General features: G+C 51.2%; 1 protein-coding gene across 4 annotated transcripts; it reads right to left on the reverse strand.

Moving 5' to 3' along the window:
- Positions 1–901: 901 nt before the first annotated feature.
- SLC66A3 (solute carrier family 66 member 3) lies at positions 902–13,829 on the reverse strand. Of its 4 annotated transcripts, none has more exons than XR_007135207.1 (8): positions 13,564–13,826; positions 10,482–10,564; positions 10,337–10,406; positions 7,880–7,937; positions 4,921–5,041; positions 3,862–3,903; positions 2,028–2,224; positions 902–931 (listed from the first exon to the last, which is right to left on the reverse strand). XR_007135207.1 is itself a non-coding variant. In XM_047782649.1 (7 exons), exons 1-7 carry the CDS (start codon positions 13,704–13,706, stop codon positions 2,133–2,135), a joined length of 609 nt encoding a protein of 202 aa, XP_047638605.1. In that variant the 5' UTR covers positions 13,707–13,826; the 3' UTR covers positions 1,097–2,132. The 4 variants fall into 4 exon arrangements, 2 of the variants coding, with proteins under 2 accessions (XP_047638605.1, XP_047638604.1); XR_007135208.1 differs by lacking the exon at positions 902–931 and adding an exon at positions 2,696–2,758 and having other exon boundaries at positions 1,097–2,224; positions 13,564–13,827; XM_047782649.1 differs by lacking the exon at positions 902–931 and having other exon boundaries at positions 1,097–2,224.
- Positions 13,830–26,196: the final 12,367 nt, after the last annotated feature.

Raw genomic sequence — 26,196 nt, forward strand, 5'->3', positions numbered from 1 at the left:
TGGAATGCTGCAACCTCTAAAATTTACCCCCCAAATTTGCCTTTCCTATAACATTGGTATAAGCAAAGAAATCTTAACTAGTCTGCCCTTTCATTTCATCCACGGAGAAATACAAAATCGAATTTCAGCCAGGAGTCTCTGATTTACTCTTGGTAGTTTAAGGAGCATGCAAACCTGAGAAGCTCACTTGAGATAAGGAAAAGAAGCAGGGGGCCCATTTTGTTAGGAATAGTGTCCTGAGGTGGTTTTCTAGAGAGCATTTCTTGGGTAATCGGTGGGTGTTTTTTAGGATCCTTGCTGGCTGGCTGACCCGGGACAATCACTCAGGCCGAACTTCAGTGTTTTCATCTGTCACATGGAGAGTGTTTATTTACAGGATTGCTGTGGGATTAAGTATGACAATAAGTATGTGCATGCTACACTGGAGGAGCTAGAGTACTTCTTGCCTTCCCTCCCAAAGGGGAAGTCTGGAGCATTCTTCACCTAAGATGGTGTACTCTTAAAAGAGTTGCTTTAAGCATATGCTTGATAAAATATGTCTTAATAAAATACTTAGTGAACTAAAAAATCACATAGTTTATCCTAATAATCAGATTATAACTGCATGTGATAAAAGAGTCACCTGGATTTTTTTTAGGTGATAACTATGATTTTTAAAACTACAAAATGAATGATTATTTCTTTTTTTTTTTTTTGCCTTTTCTAGAGCTGCTCCCGCGGCATATGGAGGTTCCCAGGCTAGGGGTCTAATCGGAGCTGTAGCCGCTGGCCTACACCACAGCCACAGCAACTCAGGATTCGAGCTGCATATGCGACCTACACCACAGCTCACGGCAATGCCGGATCCTTACCCACTGAGCAAGGCCAGGGATCGAACACAACTTCATGGTTCCCAGTCGGATTCGTTAACCACTGAGCCACGATGGGAACTCTGAAAATGAATGATTATTTTTAGATGCCAGGTTTCTCTTCCCTCTGGTCCCAAGCAGCAGTTCTAAAAGGATTAGCTATGTATTTTTAAACCATATTTTTAAAACTGCACTTTATATAACTTTAAAAACTGATCACATTAAAACAACTGAGTTTTAAGACTAAGCAGAGTTCAAAATATGATAGTTTATTGTACACAAGAAACTAAAATATTTTCCAATAAACATCACTTACTGCATATAATAAAATAATGCCATTCAATTATTAGGGGAACGAGAGTTTTCAGTGTTAGGGTTTATGAGCTTTTTTACAGGAAAAATGTAAGAAATCTTACAATAATTTTATCATGTTTAGAATGTGATACTATAATGAGAATAAAATCCATAAGAACTTGTCAGAACTCAGCAATACCCTTTACTGCATATATTTTCAATAGGCAAAGCCTGGTGGAGGCCAGCTATATTTTGTGCCAAATTCTAATAACAGTAACTACGTAGGTGTGGTCCTTTTTAAAACCGGCAGCATAAACCTGGTGCTGGCATCAGTATAGTGGGGTCACCTCATCACAAGTAGAGACTGCAGGCTCCGTTCGTTAGGCGTTATTTAAAGGCACAGTGTGAGGTTAAAGACCTGCTTTGGTATGTGAACTCAAGCCAGTTACATTTTTGCTGGTCTTGATATCCTTGCTATAGCTTAAGGAGCTATCATGCAGTAACATCCAATAAGGCCGTCCTGTTACATCTATAGGGCAGTTAAACATTAGTCCCGGGAAGCAAACCCTGGTCACTTATCACAATCCCACACTGAGCAAACTCCTATTCATGCTCATTTGGGTTGTGGAGGGGGTTTATTTCCTACAAGATTCCGAATGCTGCAAAGTAGATGTATGTAGTTTTTTGGAGAGAACTTAACTGTGACTTGAGTGATATGGGTCAAAGCTATCGCCTCGAAATGGGGCTCCTGCAAGACCAGCTACCACCAGCCTTCGCAAAACGGCAGATACTCTGAGCCTACTTGAACCTACTGAGGTGGCGGCGGGGTTAAAAATTGACATGTTTAGACAAGGGTGTAAGTGGGCTCTTTCAAGTCTAAAATACCTTTGGCACGACTGGCTGAATTTATAAAAGACCTGGTTTAGCAATGAGCTTTTTGCCTTTGGTTCAGTTATTCAAAATCCACTCTGTAGGACTATTACGTGTCCATCACTCAGCCTTGACAGCAGTCTTCCGGTAGCGAAGTATTGTAGCTGTTACCCATATATTTAAAGCCAGCGTGACCACAAAACGCGTAAGAACTGAAATCAATCAGAAAGAAAAAGCAGGTATTAAAAAATACTCTTCACATAAAATCACCACCTTCTTTAAGCAGAAGCTTAAGGAAAGCGTCACACCCAGCCCCCTATGGATCATGTGAACTTTTTGAACAACTTTGGTTCCAAATACTTCTGGAAAAGGGATCTTCCTGTCATGACTACCTTTGGCCACTTGGCCTGACTTCATGAATAATAATTTATCATCTTAATTGCTTCCTTTGGAGGAATCTGACTCCAGCTGGCAAATACTGTAACTTTTTTAAACCCCTTTAACTCATGTTTTAAGTCGTAAGGGTGGTGGGTGGTGTCTTAGAACGTTCCACGTTCCACGAAGGTGGAACAAACAATGCACTCGGTCAAGATGATTCGGAAAAACTGGCCCAAACATCAAAGCATATTTTATATTGTGGAAACCATGAAAGTGTGGCTTTTTGAAAAAAAAAAAAAAGTAACCTTAGTGGCTCGAACAGTAAACTGTTTTCAAAAGGTTCTTCTCAGATCACTTTCAGGAAGACCCTTAGATACAAAACAAATCAAAACTAGAATACTCGCAACCTTTTAAACATCATTGTTAATATGTAGGTGCATCTGGCTGTTTAATTACGATTTGACTTATTTCCAAGCTGAGAATTCTTTCAAGTCCCGCGGGGAAGACTCCGGCCTCTCTTCTCCCTTCCCTGCTGGACCTAAGTTTATACTTGGATCAGAACACGTTCAATCCTTCTCTCAGAGCTGATGCAAAGGATTTGAGCCAAAGATAAAACCTCCAGGGGAGGATTAGCAAACGCATCTTGCCGTCCTGTAGCAACATTTCTCAAATAATAATTAGCTTACGCGAAAGGTCTACACATCAGGGACGTATTTGTAGTCTTCATAGAATAGGTGACACCATCCGACTTAATCATTTCCCAGGAATGTATGTGCTTGACTTGGAAGCTGAAAACAGTTTAAGGACCTAGGAAATGCTTTCTAGGTTAACCCAAGTATGTTTTGTTTTCTCCTCCGTGATAGCGTCTCTTTAAAAATGAACAGAACAAGCACATGGGTCAAATGATTAGGTCACCCCCCTTCCTGCTGCTTGTGGGCAGTTCTCGGAGGCTCAGGACCGCTTGGCCTTTGCCACCTCCTTCCCTCTCATTGGACTCAGCCCCCTTGCATCAGCATGCATCCTCTTTGCTCGTCACCTCCATACATGCTGCTCCCTTCCCTGTAACAGTCTCTTCCTCCCCTAGACCCCACTCTTCCCCAAACTGATCTTCCCAGCTCCCTCCAAGCACGACAGGCTGCCCTGTTAGGTGCTCATCTTGCGCTGCTCTTTCCAAATACACCTCACAGTATTTTTCAATCGTTAATGGTGTGATGGTTTCGTTATTCATTTCCACTGCTGCAATGGAAGCTCCACGAAGGCAGGAATCTATTAGCTTGTGCACAGTGCATCCCAGGTACTGTAAGCAGATGCTTAATACTATTCATGGTGACTGACGAAGGCCGGGCATGTATGGGTGCTGGCCTCCAGTGGGGCCAGGTGGCTCTGTTAAACCCTAAGACAAGTGACAAATGAACAAGGCAAAGAGGACATGAAGTTCAAGAAGGACGTGGCAGAAAAAGATTTTGCTTACTTGTAAGATCATTGGTGGTCATTAGCGTCGTTATTATTCTTACTGTAAAAGAAAATTTTCAGCAGTAAATGTCAAATGACATTTTGCTATTTAGCTATCTTTCCATTTGTTTATGTTTTATTTTTATTTTTTGCTTTTTTAGGGCCGCACCCGCAGCATAGGGAGGTTCCCAGGCTAGGGGTCCAGTCGGAGCTACAGCTGCCGGCCTACACCGCAGCCACAGCCACGCGGGATCCCAGCCGTGTCTGCGACCTACAGCACGGCTCACGGCAACGCTGGATCCTCAACCCACTGAGCGAGGCCAGGGATGGAACCCACAGCCTTATGGTTCTTAGTCGGATTCATTTCCAGTGCGCCCCGACACGAACTTGCTGTCGTTCCATTTTTAATACAGGAATTTAAAATGTAGAGAGCTAACTTTCAAGAGCTAACTGTTCTTGAGAGGTGTGGGCAGAAGAGAACCCTGGGTGAAGAAAGTGGTCCTTTAAGATAGAGAAGAAACATGATATATAATTCAGTTCTCTAAAACTAGTAAATTGAATAAACGTGATAGCTCTGAATTTTGAAATATTCCTACTTAAACAGAGCATATGCTCATTTTAGGTAATTCCTACAAGAGACCAAATGAGCAACAGAGATTCTAAAGTTGAGGCCAAACACCAAGGCTCCAGAAAAACTCCCCTGCTGCAAATTATATTGAGTTCCGAAAGCCAGTGTGTGACTCTCATCTTTTTCGTCGGTGACATCAGAAACATTCATATGTTTAAAACAAGTTAGTGAACTCATTGTAATCAACCACTGGATGCTTTTCAAACAAGAGAGGACTGTTAATATTAGGCCAGATTTTTGGAGAAAAGCATGCTTTCACTTTTATTTTCTTAAGCAACTGGAATACAGATCTTGCAGAAAATGGAGAGCGGTATGCATTAAGTCAACTTTATAAATATGGATATGCTAGGCGGTTCTATCTGAATAGCTACTTGCAAAGGATTGAAGCACTTGGACACCAAGCTAACGCACTCCACCGACAAAGGACACAGTTAAGTTTCTTGCTCTAACCTGCGCAGCTGTACGAAGCGAGGCTCCACGTCAGGGCACTCACGGCTCCCGAGTCCCGGGTCTTCCATAGGTACTGGAGCTGCGCAAATTTACTGGCTGCGCTGATCAATGTACAGAAGTTCTGTATGCAGATAAAGCAAGAGAAAGTCAGGAGTCCCTTAGTTTCCAAAGCAGAAGAGCACCAGATACTGAAAGCGCTTTTGAAGCCAAATTTTCGTGTCAAGGAATAACCCACTTGTGCAAGGACAGAACTCAAGTTTAGTGATAAAGAATGGATGCGACAGTGTAGGATTTGCACATAACCCGCCCAGTCCACTGCTCAGGGAGTAACTAAGGCGCTGCAGCTAATGTGAAGCTAAGAGTAAGAATCCGCGTGGCCACCAAGGCGTCTCCATCCCCAGCTGCCAATAACAACTAGAGAGATGCACAGATTACTAGGGTGTCTTCAGAGCCTGGGGGACGCCACGCTGCTTTGAACTCACAGACTCGGAAACTCAAGTTAGCACGCCGAGGTGCATCAGCTCTGAATTTCTGGCTGTTCTAATGAGCCCCCCTGGGGAGGCTCAGGCCCTCTGCTCCCTGACAAGGTCAGTATACAGCACCCTCCACCGAGGAGGGGCCCAGCCTGCCAGGCCCAGGCTCTATAGCAGCTGAAACACCCTCGTCGGCTGCCAGGTTGAGCAGACACCAAAGGGAGACCAGGTGGAGGGTAGGAAACCAGTTTGCTGATGGCCCAAACATCCAGATTTGTCCCAGGGAGGCTGAAACAGAGGGCGTGCGAGGTGTTCAGATCCTGGGCATATTTGGAAGGTAAAGCTGATGGGACGCGCAGGAGCCTGGAAGCTCCGTGCTGCCAGGTGACGTCAGAGAGGCTCATGAGTCCTGCTCGGGAGCTCTGGGGATTGGGCGCACGCAGTGTGCTGGGGCCTGGACCTCTCCTTAAAGAAGCAGGGAAGCCGCTGTGGAGAACAGTACGGAGGTTCCTCAAAAAACTAAAAATAGAGTTGCCATGTGATCTAGCAATCCCACCCCTGGGCATCTATCCAGACCAAACGGTAACTTGGAAAAATACATGCACCCCTATGTTCAGAGCAGTGCTGTTCACAACAGCCAAGCCGTGGAAACAACCAAAACGTCCATCGACAGAGGAGTGGATCAAGAAGACGTGGTACAGACATACAATGGGACATTACTCCGCCACAGAAAAGAATGAAATAATGCCATTTGCAGCAACATGGATGGACCTACCTAGAGATTCTCCTACTAAGTTAAGAAAGTCAGAAAGAGAAAGACAAATACCATGCGATGTCACTTATATGTGGAATCTAAAATACAAGTCAACATATCTATGAAACCAAAACGGACTCACAGACAGAGCACAGCCTTGTCAAGGGGAGGGGGCGGGGGAGGGGAAGACGGGAAGCTGGGATTAGCAGATGCAAACTATTGTTTATAAAGTAGACAAGGACCTCCCGGATAGCACAGGGAACTCTTCAATATCCTATGAAACGCCATAATGGAAGCGCATATGAAAAAGAATATATGTAACTGAAAAAATAAATACTTTTTTGAGGAAACAAAAAAGGAGCAGGGGGATGAGGAGGAGCCGGCAGAGGCACTGGGCAGCAGCAGGTGGAAGAGACACCAGGGCCAAGGTGCCCTGGAAGCCACATGAACAAAGTGATTCCAGGAGGAGTCCTGGTCTGCAGCAGCAGGTGCTCCAAGGATGCGGAATGAGAACGCCGCTGGCTTTAGCGCGAGTGAAAGTGGCCGTTGCCCTTGGCCATCTCTGTCTCCCCAGAGGAAAAGCTCCACGAAGGGGAGCGCCACGTGGCTGGCATTCGCTCAGCCCTAGCTGAGTGACTAAATCCGTGACAGCAACGCCATCTGACAAGTGCCACGATAAAAGCGAACGTGGGAAACGTGGGCGGAGAAGAGGCGGGACCTGAGCAGGAAGAATTACAGAGACGGTGATGGCAGGGCCCCGGGGTCAGATCCCAAGACACGCCCCGCGGGGAGCAGATGGCTCGGAGGATGGGGTCCAAGGGGGAGGACCCGTGAGGAAAGAGGCTCATGTGCAACTGGGCTGACCTGCACAGACAGAGGGGGGAGGCTGCCTCTGAGAGCCCATCCCACGGCAGGTTACTAGGTTTTCCCGTAACAAGTGTTGGATAGAGAATGAGGTGAAAGTCAGGAGTCTGTGTGCGGCAGGCAGTGCCCACCAATTCCTTCTGCTCCCTCCTTTCCCAGTGGGTGGAATTCACATCAGTCACCTTGGAGAGAAGATCTGCTTCCTGACCCACTACCAGAATCCTATGCTCACAGAGAGGAATCTTTGGCCCTTAACCAAGGAAGCAAAAAAAAAAAAAAAAAAGCATAGGGCTTACCCCTTGCCCAGGAAGAAAAAAAAAAGTTTTTAGGTAGGGGGGCGGGGGCAGAGTTAGGAAAATAATGAGCATGTGGCCAGCACACAATTACCCGATAATAATCTGAAACTCTTCAGTTTATGCCCAGTTCTTCATTCTATTCGTCACTACCACTTCAATCCCACTCTCTAGGGCCTCCAAAAAGGAAGTAAAATCTGCCATGCACCTGCTGCAGAGCGCAGAGAACTCTACCCAATATTCTGCGATCATCTAGGCAGGAAAAGCCTCTGAAAGAGAAAGGAGGCGTGTCCAGGTCTAAGGGAACCGCTTTGTTGTACAGCAGAAATGATACAACCTTGCGAATCAACTCGACTCCAACAATACTTGAAACAAATCTGCCATACATTTAAGTGAGGCTGTGTCTTTGAATATTGCAATAGCCCTGTGCTTTCATCCCATTAACCTTTGGTGCAGTTGAAAAACAAGCAGGTTGAAGAACACCTCATCTTTCAAGTTCTTTGCAGCGCAGGTGGCAGGCAGAGGAGAGAGAACGGATTGCTGTGTGCAGGCTCTTCCAAGGGCGCCTTACTCACCATGGCCAGATCCATGATCCACTTCCGCAGGCTGAGGACGAACCAAGCAGACACAAAGCTTGTCCCGGGCTAAGGGAGACCACAGTGGCTCAGCGGCAGCTCCACCACCCTCCCAACCCCGAGCACGTGGAAATAAACCAAGACCCCCGAGGTTGCACGCAGAAACCAAGTGTGGCATTGGGAGCGGCTCTGCTTGAACGTGTCACATTTGGAAAAGACCAAAACGGTTCCAGTGAACACCTGCGAGGAGCGCAAAAGCACTGAAGCAGATTATGGGAGAAAATGACAAAGAACCCCGTGTTCACAGACTGGGAACGTTCCCAATGATTCTAAGTGCCCATGTTTTTCTTTTTCTGGCCACACCCATGGTACATGAAAGTTCCCTGGCCAGGGACTGAATCCAAGCTACAACTGCCACCTACGCTGCAGCTGCAACAATGCTGGATTCCTTTTTATTTTTATTTTTTATTTTATTATTATTATTTTTTTTGTCTTTTGTTGTTGTTATTGTTGTTGTTGTTGCTATTTCTTGGGCCGCTCCCGCAGCATATGGAGGTTCCCAGGCTAGGGGTTGAATCGGAGCTGTAGCCACCAGCCTACACCAGAGCCACAGCAACGTGGGATCCGAGCCGCGTCTGCAACCTACACCACAGCTCACGGCAACGCCGGATCATTAACCCACTGAGCAAAGGCAGGGATTGAACCCGCAACCTCATGGTTCCTAGTCGGATTCGTTAACCACTGCGCCACGATGGGAACTCCTTATTTTTATTTTTAATGCCGGCTTCTTTAACCCACTGTATTGGGCTGGGGATCCAACTTACACCTCTGAAGTGACCTGAGCCGCGGCAGATAGATTCTCTTTTTTTTTTTTTTTTTTTGGTAGTTTAGGGCAAATGGAGGTTCCCAGGCCAGGGGTCCAATTGGAGCCACAGCTGCCGGCCTACACCACAGCCACAGCAACGCTGGATCGGAGCCACGTCTGCAACCTACACCACAGCTCACGGCAACACCAGATCCTTAACCGACTGAGCAAGGCCAGGGATCCAACCCGCATCCTCACAGATCCTAATCAGGTTTGTTCACCACTGAGCCACGAAGGGAACTTAACCCACCGTGCCACAGTGGGAACTCCCTAACTGCTCATGTAATTCTCGACCCTGCAGGCCTCTCCAGCTTAATATCAACATTAGGCACTGAGCTTCAAATGATAAGGCAGACGTGTTCCGCAAAAGGGGCGTCACGTGAAACGGTTTACTGCTCTCCCCCTTTCCCACTGACTCCAGTGTACAAATGACACCGCTGGGGTGAGCAGTGCTGGGCAATGGGAGGAAGGCCATCTGCTTGTCATCAAGCCCAGTGGTGCTGCAGGAAGAGAGCCCAGCTAGAGAAGCAGAAGCCAGCACAGGGAGGCCGTGGGCAGGCCAGGGAGAGGACTTGCCAACGGCCTTGGGCAAGTCATTTGCTGTCTCTCGGCCTCAGTTTGCTTATCTGCAAAATGGACTTAACATTTCTTGCCCTATCCACCTCCTCATCCCTGTGTGGCTCATCATAGGGACCCAACAGGTTGCTGGGATAATAACATTATTATTATTATTGGCTTTTTTTAGGGCCGTACCTTGCGGCACATGGAGGTTCCCAGGCTAGGGGTCCAATCAGAGCTACAGCTGCTGGCCTACACCACAGTCACAGCAACGGGGGATCCAATCCTCTGTGACCTACACCAAAGCTCACGCCACAGCCACGGCAACGCCGAATCCGAGCCGCATCTGCGACCTACCCCACAGCTCATGGCAATGCCGGATCCTTAACCCACTGAGCGAGGCCAGGGCTCCAACCCACAACCTCATGGTTCCTAGTCGGATTCGTTTCAGCTGTGCCACAACGGGAACTCCAATAGCATTAGATGAAGAGATTGAAATAGACAGTGCCCTGTGCTCAAAGTCGGAAGAGCTACCTACTGGTGGACACCAGAAAGGCAGCCTGAATCTAGGTGGACCGAATCTTGGTTCTCACTCTCTAATTCAAACGCCAAACGAACGTTGCCCAACTTTGTACCCCTGCACCTGCTTCCGTTCATTCCAAATACACACTTTATCAAACTTGACCAGTAGGCGCAGCAGCTGAGATTCCAGAGAGGACGTGTGTATAGGGTGGCCAGATGGAACAAATAAAAAATGTCGCTGGGCAATGTCCCCCTTAGCAGGGGTGCTTGTGTGGCTCTGCACGGAGGTCCTGGGGGGTTGGGGCACCAGAGGACACCCTGGTCTCAGAGGGGAGGCCCTGGGGCAGGGACTGATCTAGGGCATCTCTGGGCTGGGGAGATATATTTGCTCCCACAGACTCCTGCATTGGGGATATTTTTGAGTTTAAGCAAAAGGAGCCTGCTTAATGACACATCCTACTGGCAAATAGCGCCTCCAGTCTTATCTCTGACTCTCGCCACTGAAAGGATACAGGGCAATGTAGAACGCAGCCCGCTCCACACGCCCGCTGAAGTGGAAGATGCACAGCAGGAGGACGAAATCTGAAAAGGAAAGGCTCCGAGTGAGAGCGAGGAGGGGCCCCGGGGGGCTGAGGCTGGGCACAGGGGCTCGGTTACCTTGTGTCAAGAGGATGGGGTACTCCAGGTAAGTCAGCAGCGGGTACTCATAGTAACTCTGGTACCGGAGAAAGACCAGGAACCTGGGGAGAGAGGGAGGACACACGTGAGCTCGGACTGAATCTGACGCAGAGCAGGGAGGCTGGGCCGCCACCCAGGAGCACGGGTTCCTCCGCAAAGTCCTAGAGGTGGTGGTGGGAGCCCGCCAGGGCCAAGGAGGGGGATGAAGACCCAGAAGGATGATGGAGTTCCCGTCGTGGCACAGTGGTTAATGAATCCAACTAGGAGCCATGAGGTTGCAGGTTTGATCCCTGGCCTTACTCAGTGGGTGAAGGATCCGGCATTGCCATGAGCTATGGAGTAGGCCACAGATGTGCCTCAGATTCAGCATTGCTGTAGCTGTGGCGTAGACTAGCAGCTACAGCTCTGATTAGATCCCTAGCCTGGGAACCTCCACATGCTGCAAGTGCGGCCCTAAAAAGACCAAAAACAAACAAACAAACAAACAAACAAACAATAAGGAAGAAATATTAATTTAATCAATGCCACGATTTTTGGAGCATCCAGCGCTGGCTGGGCATTGGTGTCTACCAAGTCGCTTAGGACGGCCACTTACAGGTGAATTTTACAGAGGGGAAGCTACTGACCAGGATGGGAAGTTGACAGGGCTTCTGAAACCAGGCCTGTCTGTCTCTAGAGCTGGGCTCTTCCTGGGTCAAGGGCAGTTCCCTCAGAGAGTTGCACCCAGGAAGCTGCAGAGACCAAGAAATACATCTGAGGGGCTGAGAGCCATGGGCTAGGGGGTGGTGGGGTGTCCTGTGCAGGGCGTATATGGGCCTGGGACTGTCAGGGCCCAGCAGCGAACTGGGGAGACCATGTTTAGAACAAGAAGACATTCCCAGATGATTCGAGTGGCCTCCCAGAGGACTGCCCAGACTGGCAGAGGTGGGGGAGACAAACCCAACTAGTACCCCAAGGTTCAATCCCTGGCCCCGCTCAGTGGATTAAGGATCTGGCACCTCGGGGAGCTGCATCGTAGGTCGCAGATGCATCTTGGAACCCAAATTGCTGTGGTTGTGGTGTAGGCGGGCAGCTGCCGTTCTGATTCGACCCCTAGCCTGGGAACTCCCATATGCCGCAGGTGTGGCCCTAAAAATTAAAAGAAAATTCTAGCTCTGGAGAGGCTGTTGCTTGGAGGGAGTGGGGTAAAGACCCCAGAACCCGCTCCTCTCGGAAGTAAAGGCCCGAGCTTCCTGCCTCCCAGCTCCCAGCCTCACCGAGCAGCACCCTCAGAATCCGAATGTCCCCGTGTCCCCTCAGAGCGTGTCTCATCCCACCACCCAGCCTCTAAGGAAACCCTTCAGACCCCGCACTCTGCCAGGGTGAGTCAGCACTTCCACAGACCAGCTGGACTTAATGGCTCACATTTCCTATGCCAGGAAGGCGTTGTTAGCAAAGCCTCCCTGGCTGGCCTGGCAAGGACCACGCCCTCATCAAGGAGGTCACCCTCAGTGACCCCAGCCAGTGTGTCCCCTCCCCCTGCCTGGCTTGCCCCTGCTGAGTGGGGAGCAAAGGCTCTGGGGCTGGAGGGCTGGGCTCACAAGCCCCCCATATTTACCTAACTTCTGGGGCCTCAGTTTCCTGACCTGTGAAATGGGGATGAAAGTGTACCCACCTCGTGCCTGTGTCTGCACACACGTCTTACCTAAGATCACGTCTTCAGCCTCTTTCTTTGGCTTCACTGCTTCCAGTCCAGCCTCCAGCCTTCTGCCCACAAGCCCTCTGCCAGGAGGGCCCCTCTCCCCACTGGCTACCTCTTCCCTCAATGAGGATGCCCAGGGGGTCCCCTCCATGGGTGCGGGTCAGGCCTCCCCTGCTTTGGGACAGGGGACCTCTCCTCCAGGTAATTGTCTGTTCTCCCCAGGGAACCGGAGAGGCTCTGACAGCAGGCTGCTCTTTGCAAAGGGCCAGACTCAAACCCCGGAGGGCTCACGCACCCCACCACCGGCCCCTCAGAGAGGGCTGTGCCAGGCAGGACCCCATGGCTCTTCTGCCCCAAGGTCTTTTTCTCCATCCCTCTCCCCTGGCTTCCATCTGGCCCAGGAAACTGGAGTCCACCAGCCCGGCTGCCCCTCTGATTAGCCCTTGTGCAGAGGACAGGAGCTCAGAGCCTCTGGATGATACCTGGGCCAGGGCTGGGGAGGAGGTGGCAGGACCTGGCCTCGCTGGGCAAGGGGCTCCACTACTCATATCGTCCAACCAAGGTTAACGACTCTTCTCTTTCTGGTCTGTATTTATTTATTTATCTAGGCTGTACCTGCAGCATAAGGAAGTTCCCAGGCTAGGGGTCGAATGGAAGCTGCAGCTGCCGAGCCTATGCCACAGCCACCACTAAACCAGATCAGAGCTGCACCTGTGACCTTACCCTGCAGCTACTGGCAACGCTGGATCCTTAACCCACTGAGGGAGGCCAGGGATGGAACCCGCATCCTCATGGATATTCGTCGGGTTCCTAACAAGCTGAGCCACAACGGGAACTCCCCACACCGGATTTCTGCTGGATGAACTTGCTCCTGAAGCACTCTCCGCTGTCACCTTTCAGGGGCCAGTTCATGTCCAAGTCCAGTTCAAGTGCTCCTTACCTTCAAAACAGCTCTCCGTTCTCTGACACCCCCCCCCCCGCCTCGGTCAAGTGGTAAAGGCCAGAGGTCCTTAGAATTCAAAGTCCAGCCCCTCATTTTACAAGGGAGGAAACCGAGGCTCGAGAAAGGGGGCGCTTGCGGGGGGCGGGCTTAGGGAGGATGCAGATGAGAGAGCCTTGAGGTGCAAATGATGGTTTGGTCGCTAAAGGGCAGAGTGATGATTTCGCGGAGCGTGGGTTTCCTCATCTGTAAAATGGGCGTGCTTCGTCTTCGCTACCGCGAGAGGCTTGGTGAGCCCCGAATTCGAGGGCAAGTGTGCGGCCCGGGCAAACGCCACTCCCCACCGCCGGCCGCTTTCGGCCCCGTTTTCCCCGCCCCTTCTTTACTAAAGCCGCGGTTCTCCCGGGCTGCCGACGGCTCCAGGCCGCCCCTGGCCTTACCCCGCCAGCTCCAGAAGGAGGCTCGGAAGGCTGATGCCCCGCGCGCTGCGCGCCCTCAGCACCGACGAGATCTGCGGCAGCTTGAGCGCAGCGCTCACGCCCAGCGCGCTGCAGTTGCAGAACCACAGCAGCGGCGCCTCCATCGCGCCGGCGGGGCTGGGCACTCGGGCGCTCGGCGGATCCCGCTGCCTCGCGAAGGGGAGCCGCTCAGCACTCGGCCGCCGGGCTCGCCGGGTCCTTCCGCGTTCCCCGCACCCCCTCCTCCGGCTCCGCCCCGGGCCGCCCCGTCGGGGATCGCTCCTCCGCCCGCGCCGCTTCTTCGCCCCGCCCCGGGCCCGCCCCCACGGCCGCCCCGCCCCCGCCTTGCCCCGCCCCACCCCGGGCTCGCTCCGCCCCTCCCGGCTCTCCCCTCCCGCTCCGTCTGGGGCCCTCCCCCCGGCCCGCGTCTGTCCTGCGGGAGTCCGCTGCTCTTCCCTCCCCCTCGTCCGTCCCCCCCCTCCCCTATTCCCCCACCCCGCCCCGATCCCTCTCCAGATCCGCCCAGGGGCCGCCCAGGGGCCCCCTGCCCAGGAGGCAGGTCAGCCTCGCCCTGCGCGTGCCACGCCCGCTACTGATTCACTTTGCGGTGTTCCACCGACTAGCGCTGTTCTGAGCCTCCGGCGACGCCCCACACAGCCCCGCTTTCCCACAGGTTGGGTGGGCAGAGACTGGGCCCCGGGGGGTGGCCAGCGGGTACCCAGTCGCGGGGGCACGGGCCATTGCGTAAGCATTTTTCGCTCTGAAAAGAGTTTTCCTTTGTTCTTCGCGCTCGGCTTTTCAGAGATTAAAAACTTAATAACGACCCAACTTAAGCTGGTGTGTGTCCTCGTTTTTACGCGACGGGAAAGTCTTTTCTGGTCCTGCCCTTTCCTCCAGCTGGGAGTGGCGCCGCTTCCTCCCAAACCCTGGGAAGCTTCTTTCCTGCGGGTTTGCGCCTAAGCTCTGAAGACAGCCCCCCACCTTCCCGCCTATCTAGCCTTGCCCTTCAGCACTTAAGAGTGAATTTTTTTTTCTTTTATTTCTTTTTAGGGCTTTACATGTAGCTTTTAAGTTCCCAGGTTAAAGGTCGAATTGGAGCTGCATCTGCCAGCCACAGCCACAGCAACTGGCAGATGTGACCTTGCGGCAATGCTGGGTCCTTAATCCACTGAGTGAGGCCAGGGATGGAACTCGCATCCTCAGGACACTCTATCTGGTTCTTAACACACAGGGAAACTCTGAAAATGTTCCTTAAGGAGGCAAAAAAGAGATTTCTGTTGGGAGTTCCCTTCGTGGCTCAGTGGTTTACCAGCCTGACTAGGATTCATGAGGATGTGGGTTTCATCCTTGCCCTTGCTCAGTGGGTTAAGGATCCGGTGTTGCTGTGAGCTGTGGTGTAGCTCAGATCTTGCTTTGCTGTGGCTGTGGCACAGGCCAGCGGCTGTAGCTCTGATTCGACCCCTAGCCTGGGAATTTCCATATGCTGGAGCTTTGGTCCTAAAAAGAAAAAAGAAAAAAGAGAGAGGTGTTTCTATTGACAAAAGAAAGTAATTGGGACTGAGGCATGAGGTGCATCTTCCAAACTCTCAAAATGCTAATGGTGTTGCGTCCAGGTTACCAAACAGAAAAAAGTCACAAAATGCAATGCCAGAATCCACCGTAAAGAAAATACTGTCTGCCGTGTCAGTTCGATAAAGATCAAACCCTTGACCACCACAGTTGCCCACCACCAGTGCACCCCGAGGGGAATTCAGGATAGAGAAAAACGGGGAACCTTCTGTGCTTTGGCTCTGATGGGCTTTAGCTAGTTAAGATGCATATCTAAGGAAAAATGTCCAATATCCCAGATTCTTGCATCTTCCCTTACTAGAAAAGCCCTAAAATCATTAATTTGAGAGATCTGTTCTTAGTGATTAGCGGTACTCTTTTGATGCTTGACTACATGTTTTTCCCACCCCCCCAAAAAAAGTTCCTATGTATCCTGGCTTCTCTCTCACCTCTTTGGAGCAGTTCCTCAGAGCTGCCTGAGAATCTGTCTCCCAGGCTAGAGTCCTCCGTAAGATCCCCCGAAGAAAACTTAAGTCGCAACACTTTATGGTGTGTTTTTCTTTCTGTGAATACCACTCTCACTGGTTTTGTGCTCTGAACTTCAGTGGGGACTTTGAGGCTTTCCCTCTGTCTGCCCCCCGCCCCTTCCTGCTCCTCCAGCCCTCACCTGGCCGACATCCCCTTCCTCTGGGAACACCCCAAAGGTATTGGGTGCCCCCTCCAAGGCTAAAGGAGAAGAGGTGGAAAGAAGGAAATTTTTCAGAGGAAAACAAAGACTCTGTGTCTGGGTGTTTGTGTGGCTTTAGCGCTTATCTTCTTAAAGATCTTGAAATATTTACAGATGAAACAATATATCTGGGATTTGCTTCAAAATATTGGGGTTTGGGGTGGAAGAGTGGGGATACAGGTGAAGTGAGATTAGCTGAAAGATGATCATTTTTGAAGCTGGCGATGGTATATGGGAGATTGTTCTATTACACTTTCTGCTCTTTGTGTAGGTTTGATATGTTCCATTTTAAAACAAAAGGTGTGATGGGCATGAAGCGTTGTGCCTTTCATTTCAAGGTGAGGTTTCTGTGCTTCAGAAGGGTGAGGGAGCTTGCTCCATGCCACTCTGTCACCATCAGTGGGAGCCATCGCTATGCCCGGGTACGGTGCCCTTTCTGCTCTGGGCAGGCGCACTCCCGAGGTCTGTCTGGTGAAGGCAGAGATCTTGGGTTGGCTTCATGGTCCCAGCTTTGCCATGTATTAGCTGTGTGACTTTAATACATGGCAACTCATTCCATCTCTGATGCTTCTGTATTCTCCTATCTCAGGTGGGCCTTCGGAAGCTGCGGGGTGTTCGCTGGATCGCCGGCTGTCACATTGGCCAGCACCTGCAGCAACTTGTCCTTGAAGTTTATTTGCTGAGCTTTGCCCAGCGTGCCAAGCTTCACCTGGAATCAGCCACTTGCCTAAGGAGCCTGAGTTCCGGGACTAGATCTAGTCCTGAGGTTATTGACCTGGGTTCTTAGACTCTTTATTCACTAGAAAGTAGTAAGAGACCAGATAAGAAATGCAGGCCAGGCTCTGTTGGAACTCCTGCTGCAGCGCAAGGGAGCAAAAACAGCAACAGTTTCCCTGCTTTACTCCCAGAGGTGGGGGGAGCTGGTTCTTTAAATGGGGTGAGGGTGAGGGCAGGAGGGTGGGTCGGGCAGGAGGGGTGGCTTAGGTGGTCTGTGCACCCCTTTGGTAATGCCGTGTGCAGGGGTCATGGCGGTGCCCCACTTTTGCTCCTGGCACCTCAAAAGTTGCGGTTGGGCTTGGACCTTTTTGTATCTAGTTCAGGCTTTGCCCCATCCGTGCAAATGTCCAGTTCTTTGGTTCTGTTGCTCGAAGAGACATTGGTCCAGATGCAAGCGCTGTATCAAAGGGTCCCGGGTCCCAACCTGTCTCACTGGGACTATTACCCTAGAGGTGTCATTGCTTCTGCCCTCACAGGAGACTCTGCGTGTGTGTGTGCTTGTGTGTGCTTGTGTGTGTGTGTGTGTGTGTGTCTGGTGTTAGTCTGCTTGGGCCGCCTTAACAAAACACCAGAGACTGGCCGGAGTTTATTTGCTCATGGTTCTAGAGGCTGGAAGTCCAAGGTCATGGTGCCAGCAGGGTTGGGTTCTGTTAAGACCTCTTTTGTCGGCGTGTAGACGGCTGTTTTCTCGCTGTGTCCTCACTCGACCATGCCTCTGTGTGCACAGGCCTGGTGACTCTCTCTCTTCTTATAAGGACTTCAGTCCTATTGGGTTAGGGCGCCACTTTTATGAGTTCATTTAAAGTCCTTAACCCCAAATTTGGTCACATTGAAGGTTAGGGCTTCAACCCCTGTGCTGCCTGGGAACACAATTCAGGGTGTGATAAACGTGGTGGATATTCATACAGAGTCTGCAGGCGCCCACATGCATTGTATGTAACAGGTATATCACACGCATATGCTCAACCAGAATCTTCCCTTAAACGGGACCCCAGGTTTGCGTCACAACGAGTCGAGAAGTACTGGCTGGAGCACCAAGGAAGCTGACCCAGTGCCTCACGGGACTCTGTCGTAAATACTGCTTCCTTGGGCAGACTTTGGCTGCATGCATGATGGACCCAGTGAGTTTGAAAGGCCACTCCCTGACTTCGATTTAAAGCGCAGCTAATCCTCCAAGACAGCCAGGGGGCTAAGTGCAGGAGTGGCTCCTTCGCAGCTGGCTGCAGGGAAGATCCTGTTGCATCATCTTATAAAAATCAACTGGCCCTGAGAGCAGCCCCACCCTCTCCCATCACAGCCCTCGGGGACGGAAGCGTCACCACCCTTCTTCAGGTTATGGATTTGTGTGCTCATAAGCTTACTCCCTGTGGCAAATCCAGAATGCGTCCCGTGAGCCTCCCAGACAGGGTCCCAGGAGACGACAGAATGTTCTGGAACACTTGGGGGGTCCAGAAGGTCTCTGCCAGGAAGAGTGTGTCCATGAGGGTTGGCCTGCAGACCACAGACTCTTCCTCTTTGGTCAGCTGGTTAATTTTGAGGTGCTAAGCAGGGTTCAGGGTCACCGGAAGGATGGGAGCAGGAAGGGGGAGGAGTTTCTGTGGAAGAAGAGCTCGCGGCCCCCTCCACCCCCACCCCGAGACCAGTCCGGAAGCTGGGACTGACCCACACAGCACCCGGGCCCCGAAGGACCTGCCGCTGCATCTCTGTGCTTCCAGGAGGCCACTGGGTTGTGGCTTCTGCCCTCCCAGTCTCTGGGAGGTGCTACTGCTTGGAGGAGCCAGGGGCCGGAACAGGCCTGACTGCCAGGGCATCACCTCCAACCTCGTTGCTGGCTGGCTGCCACACAGCCATGGCCTCTCAACACCAGCAGCCAGCTGCACTTGGCCGTGTACCTGTGGCTCCCGAGGTCTGAGTTCTGCTGTGAGCAGCTGCGGGGAGGGGAGAGAAGAGGCCACGAGTGCCCTGGGCACTGGCAGGGAGGGGGTGGCATGACGAACGACAAAGCCACCTCTGGAAGAGAGCCAGGCAGCACCTGCCCGCCCTGGATTTGGGATCAAGTCTTGGGGATGTCGGGGGGTAACGTCAGGTTTCACCTGCAAGGGGAATTTGGACAGTGAGCTCAGCATCCTCTATGGTCTCAGTAAACTCAGCTCATTCTCGGAGGCCACGCTCTCGGGCAAGCTGTTCCTGCTTTGATGCGCGTCATTGGGCTTGCACGGGCCCTGCTCTGGGGAGGCTTCCAGCCAGTGGACGGGAAAATAAAATAAGGAAGCAAAGAGATTTCTTTCAAAAACTAAGTATACTTTCTTTAAGGACAGTTGATTTACAAAATTGTGTTCGTTTTCAGCTGTAGAGCCAAGTGATTCAGGTATGTGTGTGTGTGTGTGGTGTGTGTGTGTGTATAATAGAGATAACAGATACACACACACGTGTATATACATACACACATTCTTTTTTGATTTTTTTTCCATTATAGGTCATTACAAAATATTGACTGTAATTACCTGAGCCATGCAGTAAATCTTCCTAGTTTCTGTATTTTACACAGAGTAGTGCGTATCTGTTAACCCCTTTCTCTTAATTTCTCCCCCTCCCCACCCTTCCCCTTTGGTGCCCATAACATTTTCCATGTCGCTGACATTTTCCATGTCGCTGAGTCTGTTTCTATTCTACGAAGTAGGTCATTTGCGTCTTTTTTTTAGATTCTGAATACAAGTGATATAGGATATTTGTCTTTCTCTGCCTGACTTACTTTACCTATTATGATAATTTCTAGGTCCATCCATGTTACTGCAAATGGCATTATTTCATTCATTTTTTACGCCTAAGTAATATTCCTACACACATAACATCTTCTTTATCCCTTCATCTGTGAATGGACACTTGGGTTGTTTCCATGTCTTGGCTATTGTAAACAGTGCTTCTATGAGCATTGGTGTGCATGTATTTTTTTGAATTAAGGTTTTTGTCTTTTCAGGGTATATGCCCAGGAGTGGCATGGCTGGATCATATGATAATTTCATTTTTAGTCTTTTAAGGAACCTCCATACTGGTTACACCAATTTACATTCCCACCAACAGTGTCAGAGGGTTCCCTTTTCCCTACACCCTCTCCAACATTTGTTACTTGTGTGTGTGTGTGTCTTTTTTGTCCTTATTTTAGGGCTGTACCACAGGCATATGGAGGTGCCCCAGGCTAGGGGTCGAATTGGAGCTGCAGCTGCCCGCCTACACCACAGCCACAGCCACGCTGGACCCAAGCCACGTCTGCGACCTACACCACAGCTCACGGCAATGCCAGATCCTTAACCCATTGAGCAAGACCAGGGATGGAACCCAAAACCTCATGGTTCCTAGTCGGATTTGTTTCCACTGTACAGTGACGGGAACTCCCTTTCTTTGGCAGGGTGGGGGGGGGATCTCTATGTATTTTTGGGTAAAAATCTATTTAGGTCTTCTGCCCATTGCTTAATTGGGTTGTTTGATTTTTGACATTGAATTGTATGGGCTGTTTGTATATCTTGAAAATGAAGCCTTTGTCTGTCGTATCACTTGCAAATAATTTCTCCCAGCCCTGGACAACAACTCCTAAGTTGTCTTTCCATTTTGTTGTTTATTTCTTTCTTTCTTTCTTTTTTTTTTTTTGTCTTTTTGCCTTTTCTAGGGCTGTTCCTGCGGCATATGGAGGTTCCCAGGCTAGGGGTTGAATCGGAGCTGTAGCTGCCGGCCTACACCACAGCCACAGCCACGCCAGATCTGAGCCGTGTCTGTGACCTACACCACAGCTCATGGCAACACCAGATCCTGAACCCACTGAGGGAGGCCAGGGATCGAAGCTGCCTCCTCATGGTCCCTAGTCGGATTTGTTTCTGCTGCACCACAATGGAAACTCTGCCCCTTGCTCCCATTTTTATGTGAAGATTCCCAAACCTGTAGAAAGGTTGCAAAATTAGTTCAATGAACCCTCATACACTTACGTTAATTAATTGTTAACATTTTCAGCCACTTTTGCTTTCTCTCCATCTCTCGACTTAACGCACCAGACACGTTCTGTTGTTGTGGTTGCGAGTTAGTTACAGACAGCGTGACATTTACCCTTAAAATCTTAAACCCGTGTCTAGTGAGAACAAGGGCATTCTTCCCCACAGCCTTGATAGAATTCTCCCCCTGTGCAAATTTGACATTGATGTGATGGTGTTATCAAATGTTTAGTCCATTTTATCTGATGTTGAGTCCATTATCTGATAGTCTCCTGCACTGCTGCTCTTGCTTCGACCTGAGAGCTGGTCACAACCTTAAAAGCGGGTCACCTCTAAGGGGTCATTAGCTGCCCTTTGTCTTTTATGACATTGACATCTCTTGAAGGATCAAGGCGGGCTGGAGACTCCTGATGTCAGCTGTCCTATTACTGGTAAGTTTCACCATTATGGGATTAAGGTGGAATCGCCCAGATTTTGCCATCATCTGACTCTTTGGTTTTTTTTTTTTTTTTTTTTTTTTTTTTAGGGCTGCACCCACGGCATATTGTTCCCAGGCTAGGGGTGGAATCAGAACTACAGCTGCCGGCCTACACCACAGCCACAGCAATATCAGATCCAAGCCATGTCTGCAACTTACACCACAGCTCCCGGCAACACTGGATCCTTAACCCACTGAGCGACGCCGGGGATTGAACCCGTATCCTCATGGATGCTAGTCAGATTCATTTCCACTGCACCAAGACGGGAACTCCTGTGACTCTTTATTTAAAAAAATTTTTTTTGCTTTTTTTTTTTAGAGCCGCACCAGCTGCATATGGAAGTTCCCAGTCTAGGGGTCAAATCAGAGCTGCAGCTGCAGGTCTGCACCACAGCCACAGCAGTGTGGTATCCAAGGCTTGTCTGTGACCTAAGCCACAGCTTACAGCAATGCTGGATCCTTAACCCCCTGATCAAGGGCAGGGAGGGAACCCCCATCCTCACAGAAAACATCAGGCCCCTAACCAGCTGAGCCAGAAGGGGAACTCCCTGAGCTGCCGCTTTGCCCTACACCACAGCTGCAGCAACCCTGGATCCTTAAGCCACTGTGCCAGGCTGGGGATCGAACCTGCGCCTCGGCGGCAATCTGAACCGCTGCGGAGACAACTCTGGATCTTCAACTGGCTGTGCCGCAGCAGGGACTCCTCCCAAAGATCTTCGACCCAGTGGTTATAGAATCTTGCATGGATTCTTGCTTACATCAGTTAGTTATAAAGTGATTTCCTGTTTGTTGTTTCTTCTGTGCTCTTCAGTGGGGAAGAGCTGTCTTCCTCTACTTAAAAATGAAAAAAAAAAAATTCATTGGCCTGAACTGATGGATTCTTTGATGGTATTATTATTTTTGGATGGGACCTATGGGCACTGGCTTTGCTCCCAAAGCTGGGGATTGTCACAGGTGCCGTCAGGGATGAGTGTCATTTTGATGCTCAAATTGTCGGGAGTTCAGCCAGCGGGAGCTCATTCCAGGGGGCTCTTTGGTCCCTTTGGCATTCCCCCTCCTGTGTTCACCGCTTCCTCACTTTCCTGCCCAGGACGGCGTCCCAGGCTGGTGTTCCTTGTGCCGTGGTCATTTATTTGTCACATGGAAGCAGGGAGGTTGGTTCTTCCACGAGGAAGATGAGGCGGATGTGCTCAGAGAAGCCTTCAGGCTTCGCTACGGCTCCTCAGCCCCAGTTCCAGTCCTTCTGGGACTTGCTGCCTCCCAGCCCGAGGGCTCTGCGGTGCCTTTGTCTCCTTGTTGATGCCCCTTCTTTTCTCTCTCTCTTTCTTTTTTTGTGTTTTCAGGGCCGCACCTGTGGCATATGGAGGTTCCCAGGCTAGGGGTCAAACTGGAGCTGCAGCTGCTGGCCCTCACCACAGCCGCAGCAACTCCGGATCTGAGCTGAGTCTGCGACCTACACCACTGCCCACGGCAATGCCAGATCCTCAACCCACTGAGCGAGGTCAGGGATCAAACCTGCGTCCTCATGGATACTAGTCAGATTCGTTTCCACTGCACCACAACGGGAACTCCTGGCATCCCCTTCTTGCCTTGGCTGGTGCCACCCCTGCAGGCTCCGTCCATCCAGACTTTTCTGGCCCAGATGTGGTGTGAGCCTGGCACCGGGGCCCTGCTACGGATGCCCCTTGGTCCTGATCCTTGTGACTCCTGGTAGATGATGTGGCCACCACGTGGAGAGACTAGAAGCCAACGTCCTCTTGAAAAGAAGGCAGACGTGGCAGGGATGGGAGGGGGTGGCTGGTGGTTGGGAAGAGGGGTCTCCCATGATTTGCAGCCACAGAGGAGCAGGTGGGGCCGGCAGGCTGCAGAGTGAGGATAAGGGCTGTGCCAATGGCTCTGCCCAGAGCCAGCTTGCCGGTGGCTCCGCTGCCTTGGAGCCCTTCCTGGCTTGATCGGCCCGAGCAGCGGAAGTGCCCTCCCCTCCCCATCTCCCTGCCTTTTCCTCGGGGACCAGCTGGTCCTTCTGCAGGAGCCCTTCCTCCCTAAGCCCCTCAGCCGGGGTGGGGTCTGTCCTCTCAGCTCCCACAGACAGACACCTGCCTGCACCTAGTGTCTAAGCTGCCACAGGCTGAGAGGTCCAGAGTCCCCAGCCACAGGTTGGGGTCAGGCATGAGCTGGAGCAGAAACAGAAGCAGGTGCCCGACTCTAGAAGGGCTGGACCAAGTCTAGACAGACCAGCCGTTTCGGTCCAAGGGCTTCAACGCGCGCCACTGGAGGTCCAGGGCTCTGTTTCTGATGCTGTTTTATGCGTCTTACAGAATCGATCAGATCCTTTGCGTTGGAGTTGGGATTATTCCTCAGCCAGTGTTTGCCCTCTGACGCTCCCGCTGGGGGTCAGGTGGGCTTTCTGGCCCTAGTGAGGCTGGGCTTGGCCATGTGACTTGTTTGGCTGATAAATGAGAGCACGCATGGGAGCTTTGCCAGTTTGGCACCTGGGCACTGGTGACGTGCTGTGAGAAGAATGTGCCCCAGGAAGCTGTCGGTCCAAGAGAACAGGAGACATGTGCACAGACATGCACCTACTGGAGCTTGGAGCCAAGTCCATCCCAACACAGCCAAGGTCACCGGCTTCACGTGGACCTGTGCCGACAATGTGCTCTGTGAAAGGGTCCCCTTTGTAAAAGGCATGATCGGGGCTCGTCGAGGGCTCCGAGCATGGACCCCTGAACGGGGATGTCCTAGGAACCTGTCTCCCCACCCCCATTTTCCAGCCGTGGAAACTGAGGCCTGGGGAGGAGAAGGCGTCGGGGGGATGAGGCGGGTGTGAGATGGGATCCTGAGCCTTCACTCGCTGTGGGGCCCGGGCCAGGCCGAATGAAGTCTTTGGTTTAGTGTCCACATCTCTCCCATGGTGACATAATATTCATAAAAGAGACGATTCAGGTACCGTGCCAGGCCCGGAGGCTGGGCTCACATTGTCTGTAGGTGGCTGTGTTCCCAGGAACTGTGGAGTCAGCGCCGGCCCCTGGCTGCCCCTTCCCTCCCCAGGCAGCTGCTTGACCAGAGGCCTTCTGGAGTTCCCAGAATACCTCTTGCTTCTGCCCTTTCCCTCTAATAGAAGTAGCTTTATTGTGGGTTTTTTGGTTTGTTTGTTTTTGTTTTGTTTTCGGCTTTTTAGGGCTGCACCTGACGCATAGGGAAATTCTGAGGCTAAGGGTCGAATTGGAGCGACCTACACCACAGCTCACGGCAACACCAGATCCTTAAGCCACTGAGTGAGGCCAGGGATCGAACCCGCATCCTCATGGATACCAGTCAGATTCATAACCCGCTGCTTCATAACGGGAGCTCCTATTGTGTGTGGTTTTGTTTCATTTTGCTTTTTTTCTGGGGGTGAACATAAAAGGATCATGCTTATGGCAAAAATGCAGATCGAGTCTTTAAGGAGCTACCGGCAGCTGTCTCTGACCAACGCAGTCCAAGGGGTGATGCTTGACCTTCCTGTGATGCTGTCGTGGCGTGACCTTGACCCCGACTGTGCTGACCCTTGACTTTCGCGCAGGCACGTGATTTCGGATTGACAGGGAGCCCAGCTTCCGGCTCAGACTCCAAGGAAGAAGGCTGCCGTCCCCAGATCCAAGCGCCAAGGGCTGCGTCCTGCTGTGGGGACCTTGCCTCTGTCCAGCTGGGTCAGCATCGGGCCTGGTTTGTTCCCTTACACTCTGCCGGGGGGCAGAGGCTGGCGGTGACGTGGGTGGGCTCCATGCTGCGTGGAAATGGCATATCCTGAGCAACGCCTTGTACCACTGAGGCCCTCTTCTCGGTGGTGATGGGGGCCCTGACTGGAAAAGAGCTCCTCATTCCCAAGGACCCAGAGACTGTCTTTACGCAGAAAAAATTCTATAATTTGCTGACTATTGAAGACTCAATTTTTTTTTTCTTTTTAGGGCTATATTTGCAGTATATGGAGGCTCCCAGGCTAGGGGTCCAATTGGAGCTACAGCCACAGGACTACGCCACAGTCACAGCAACACCAGATCCGAGCCATGTCTGTGACCTATACCACAGCTCTCGGTAATACCAGATCCTTAACCTACTGAGTGCGGCCAGGGATCGAACCCCCCAACCTCATGGTTCCTAGTCGGATTTGTTTCCGCTGCACCATGGAGCTCCGAGGACTCAATTTTCAGAGCATTAACGGGGTCCATAGGTACAGTGCTTGAGCATAGTCTCGGCGACATACAGTCTCTGGAAGCAAGCAGCTGTGTGATGTTGGGCAAGTGGCATAACCTCTCTGTGCCTCAGTTTCCTCCACTGTAGGGCATGATAGTACCCATTTCTAAGGTTGCTGAGAGGATGAAATAATTTAATACAGGCAAACAACCACGGCTTTTAAAGTGAGCTGTAGAAGTGAAAAGGACCCAAGAAAGTGTCAGAAAAAGCAGCCCTGCTGGCTCCCGTTCGTTGTCTTCTGTCTTCTCTCCTCCCGAGGCTGCGGCTGAGATCCTGCAAAAGACACAGGTGAAAAGCCCAGAGACTTGGGCTTGGCAGTGGCCTCAAGAATTTAAGGGATTTTTAACCCTTTGTGAGTATAACATTCCTGCCGAGCTGGCTCTTTGTCATCCTGTGAAGTGCAAATAAGAGAATAAATTGTAAATGTGTCCCACTAAAAATGCGGGTGACTGTTTTGTTGCTGGTCGTTTTCGGTGTGTCTCCCTGACACAGGAGCATTTTGATTTTTTTCCGCCATCGCTGGCGTGAGCTGGCAGGGCCCTCTACTCCCCTGACACCCTTGGGTCCCTCACGAGCTCCCCGCACCTGTGCTCCCGCTCCCGCATCCCCCAAGGCCTCTCCTTTCCCGGCTGGTGGGGATGAGAGGCCAGGCGGTCTCGAGGGCCAGGCTTGAACGTGCCACACGCTATCTTTGCTCCCATTCCTCGACCACAGCTCTGTCATGTGGTCGCACGGGACACCTGCATCATAAGGGAAAATCCAGCCCAACTATGTGCCCGGGAGGAAGAGGGAAGCCAGCCCGTGGTTTTTTAACCAAAAAGAGGAAGAAGCCATATCCGCACTTTTGACTCGGATAGGATGGGCCCAGACCA

Source organism: Phacochoerus africanus, chromosome 5, assembly GCF_016906955.1.
Source record: "Phacochoerus africanus isolate WHEZ1 chromosome 5, ROS_Pafr_v1, whole genome shotgun sequence".
Classification (NCBI taxonomy): domain Eukaryota; kingdom Metazoa; phylum Chordata; class Mammalia; order Artiodactyla; family Suidae; genus Phacochoerus; species Phacochoerus africanus.

What these genes read in the sequence shown, in the direction of transcription:
- SLC66A3 (XM_047782648.1), bottom strand. Translation starts at nt 13,706, where the DNA reads ATGGAGGCGCCGCTGCTGTGGTTCTGCAACTGCAGCGCGCTGGGCGTG. An exon ending in CTCCTTCTGGAGCTGGCGGG is followed by an intron (nt 10,565 to 13,563) that starts GTAAGGCCAGGG and finishes CTCTCTCCCCAG; the next exon opens with GTTCCTGGTCTTTCTCCGGT. An exon ending in GGATCATGGATCTGGCCATG is followed by an intron (nt 5,042 to 7,879) that starts GTGAGTAAGGCG and finishes ATCTGCATACAG; the next exon opens with AACTTCTGTACATTGATCAG.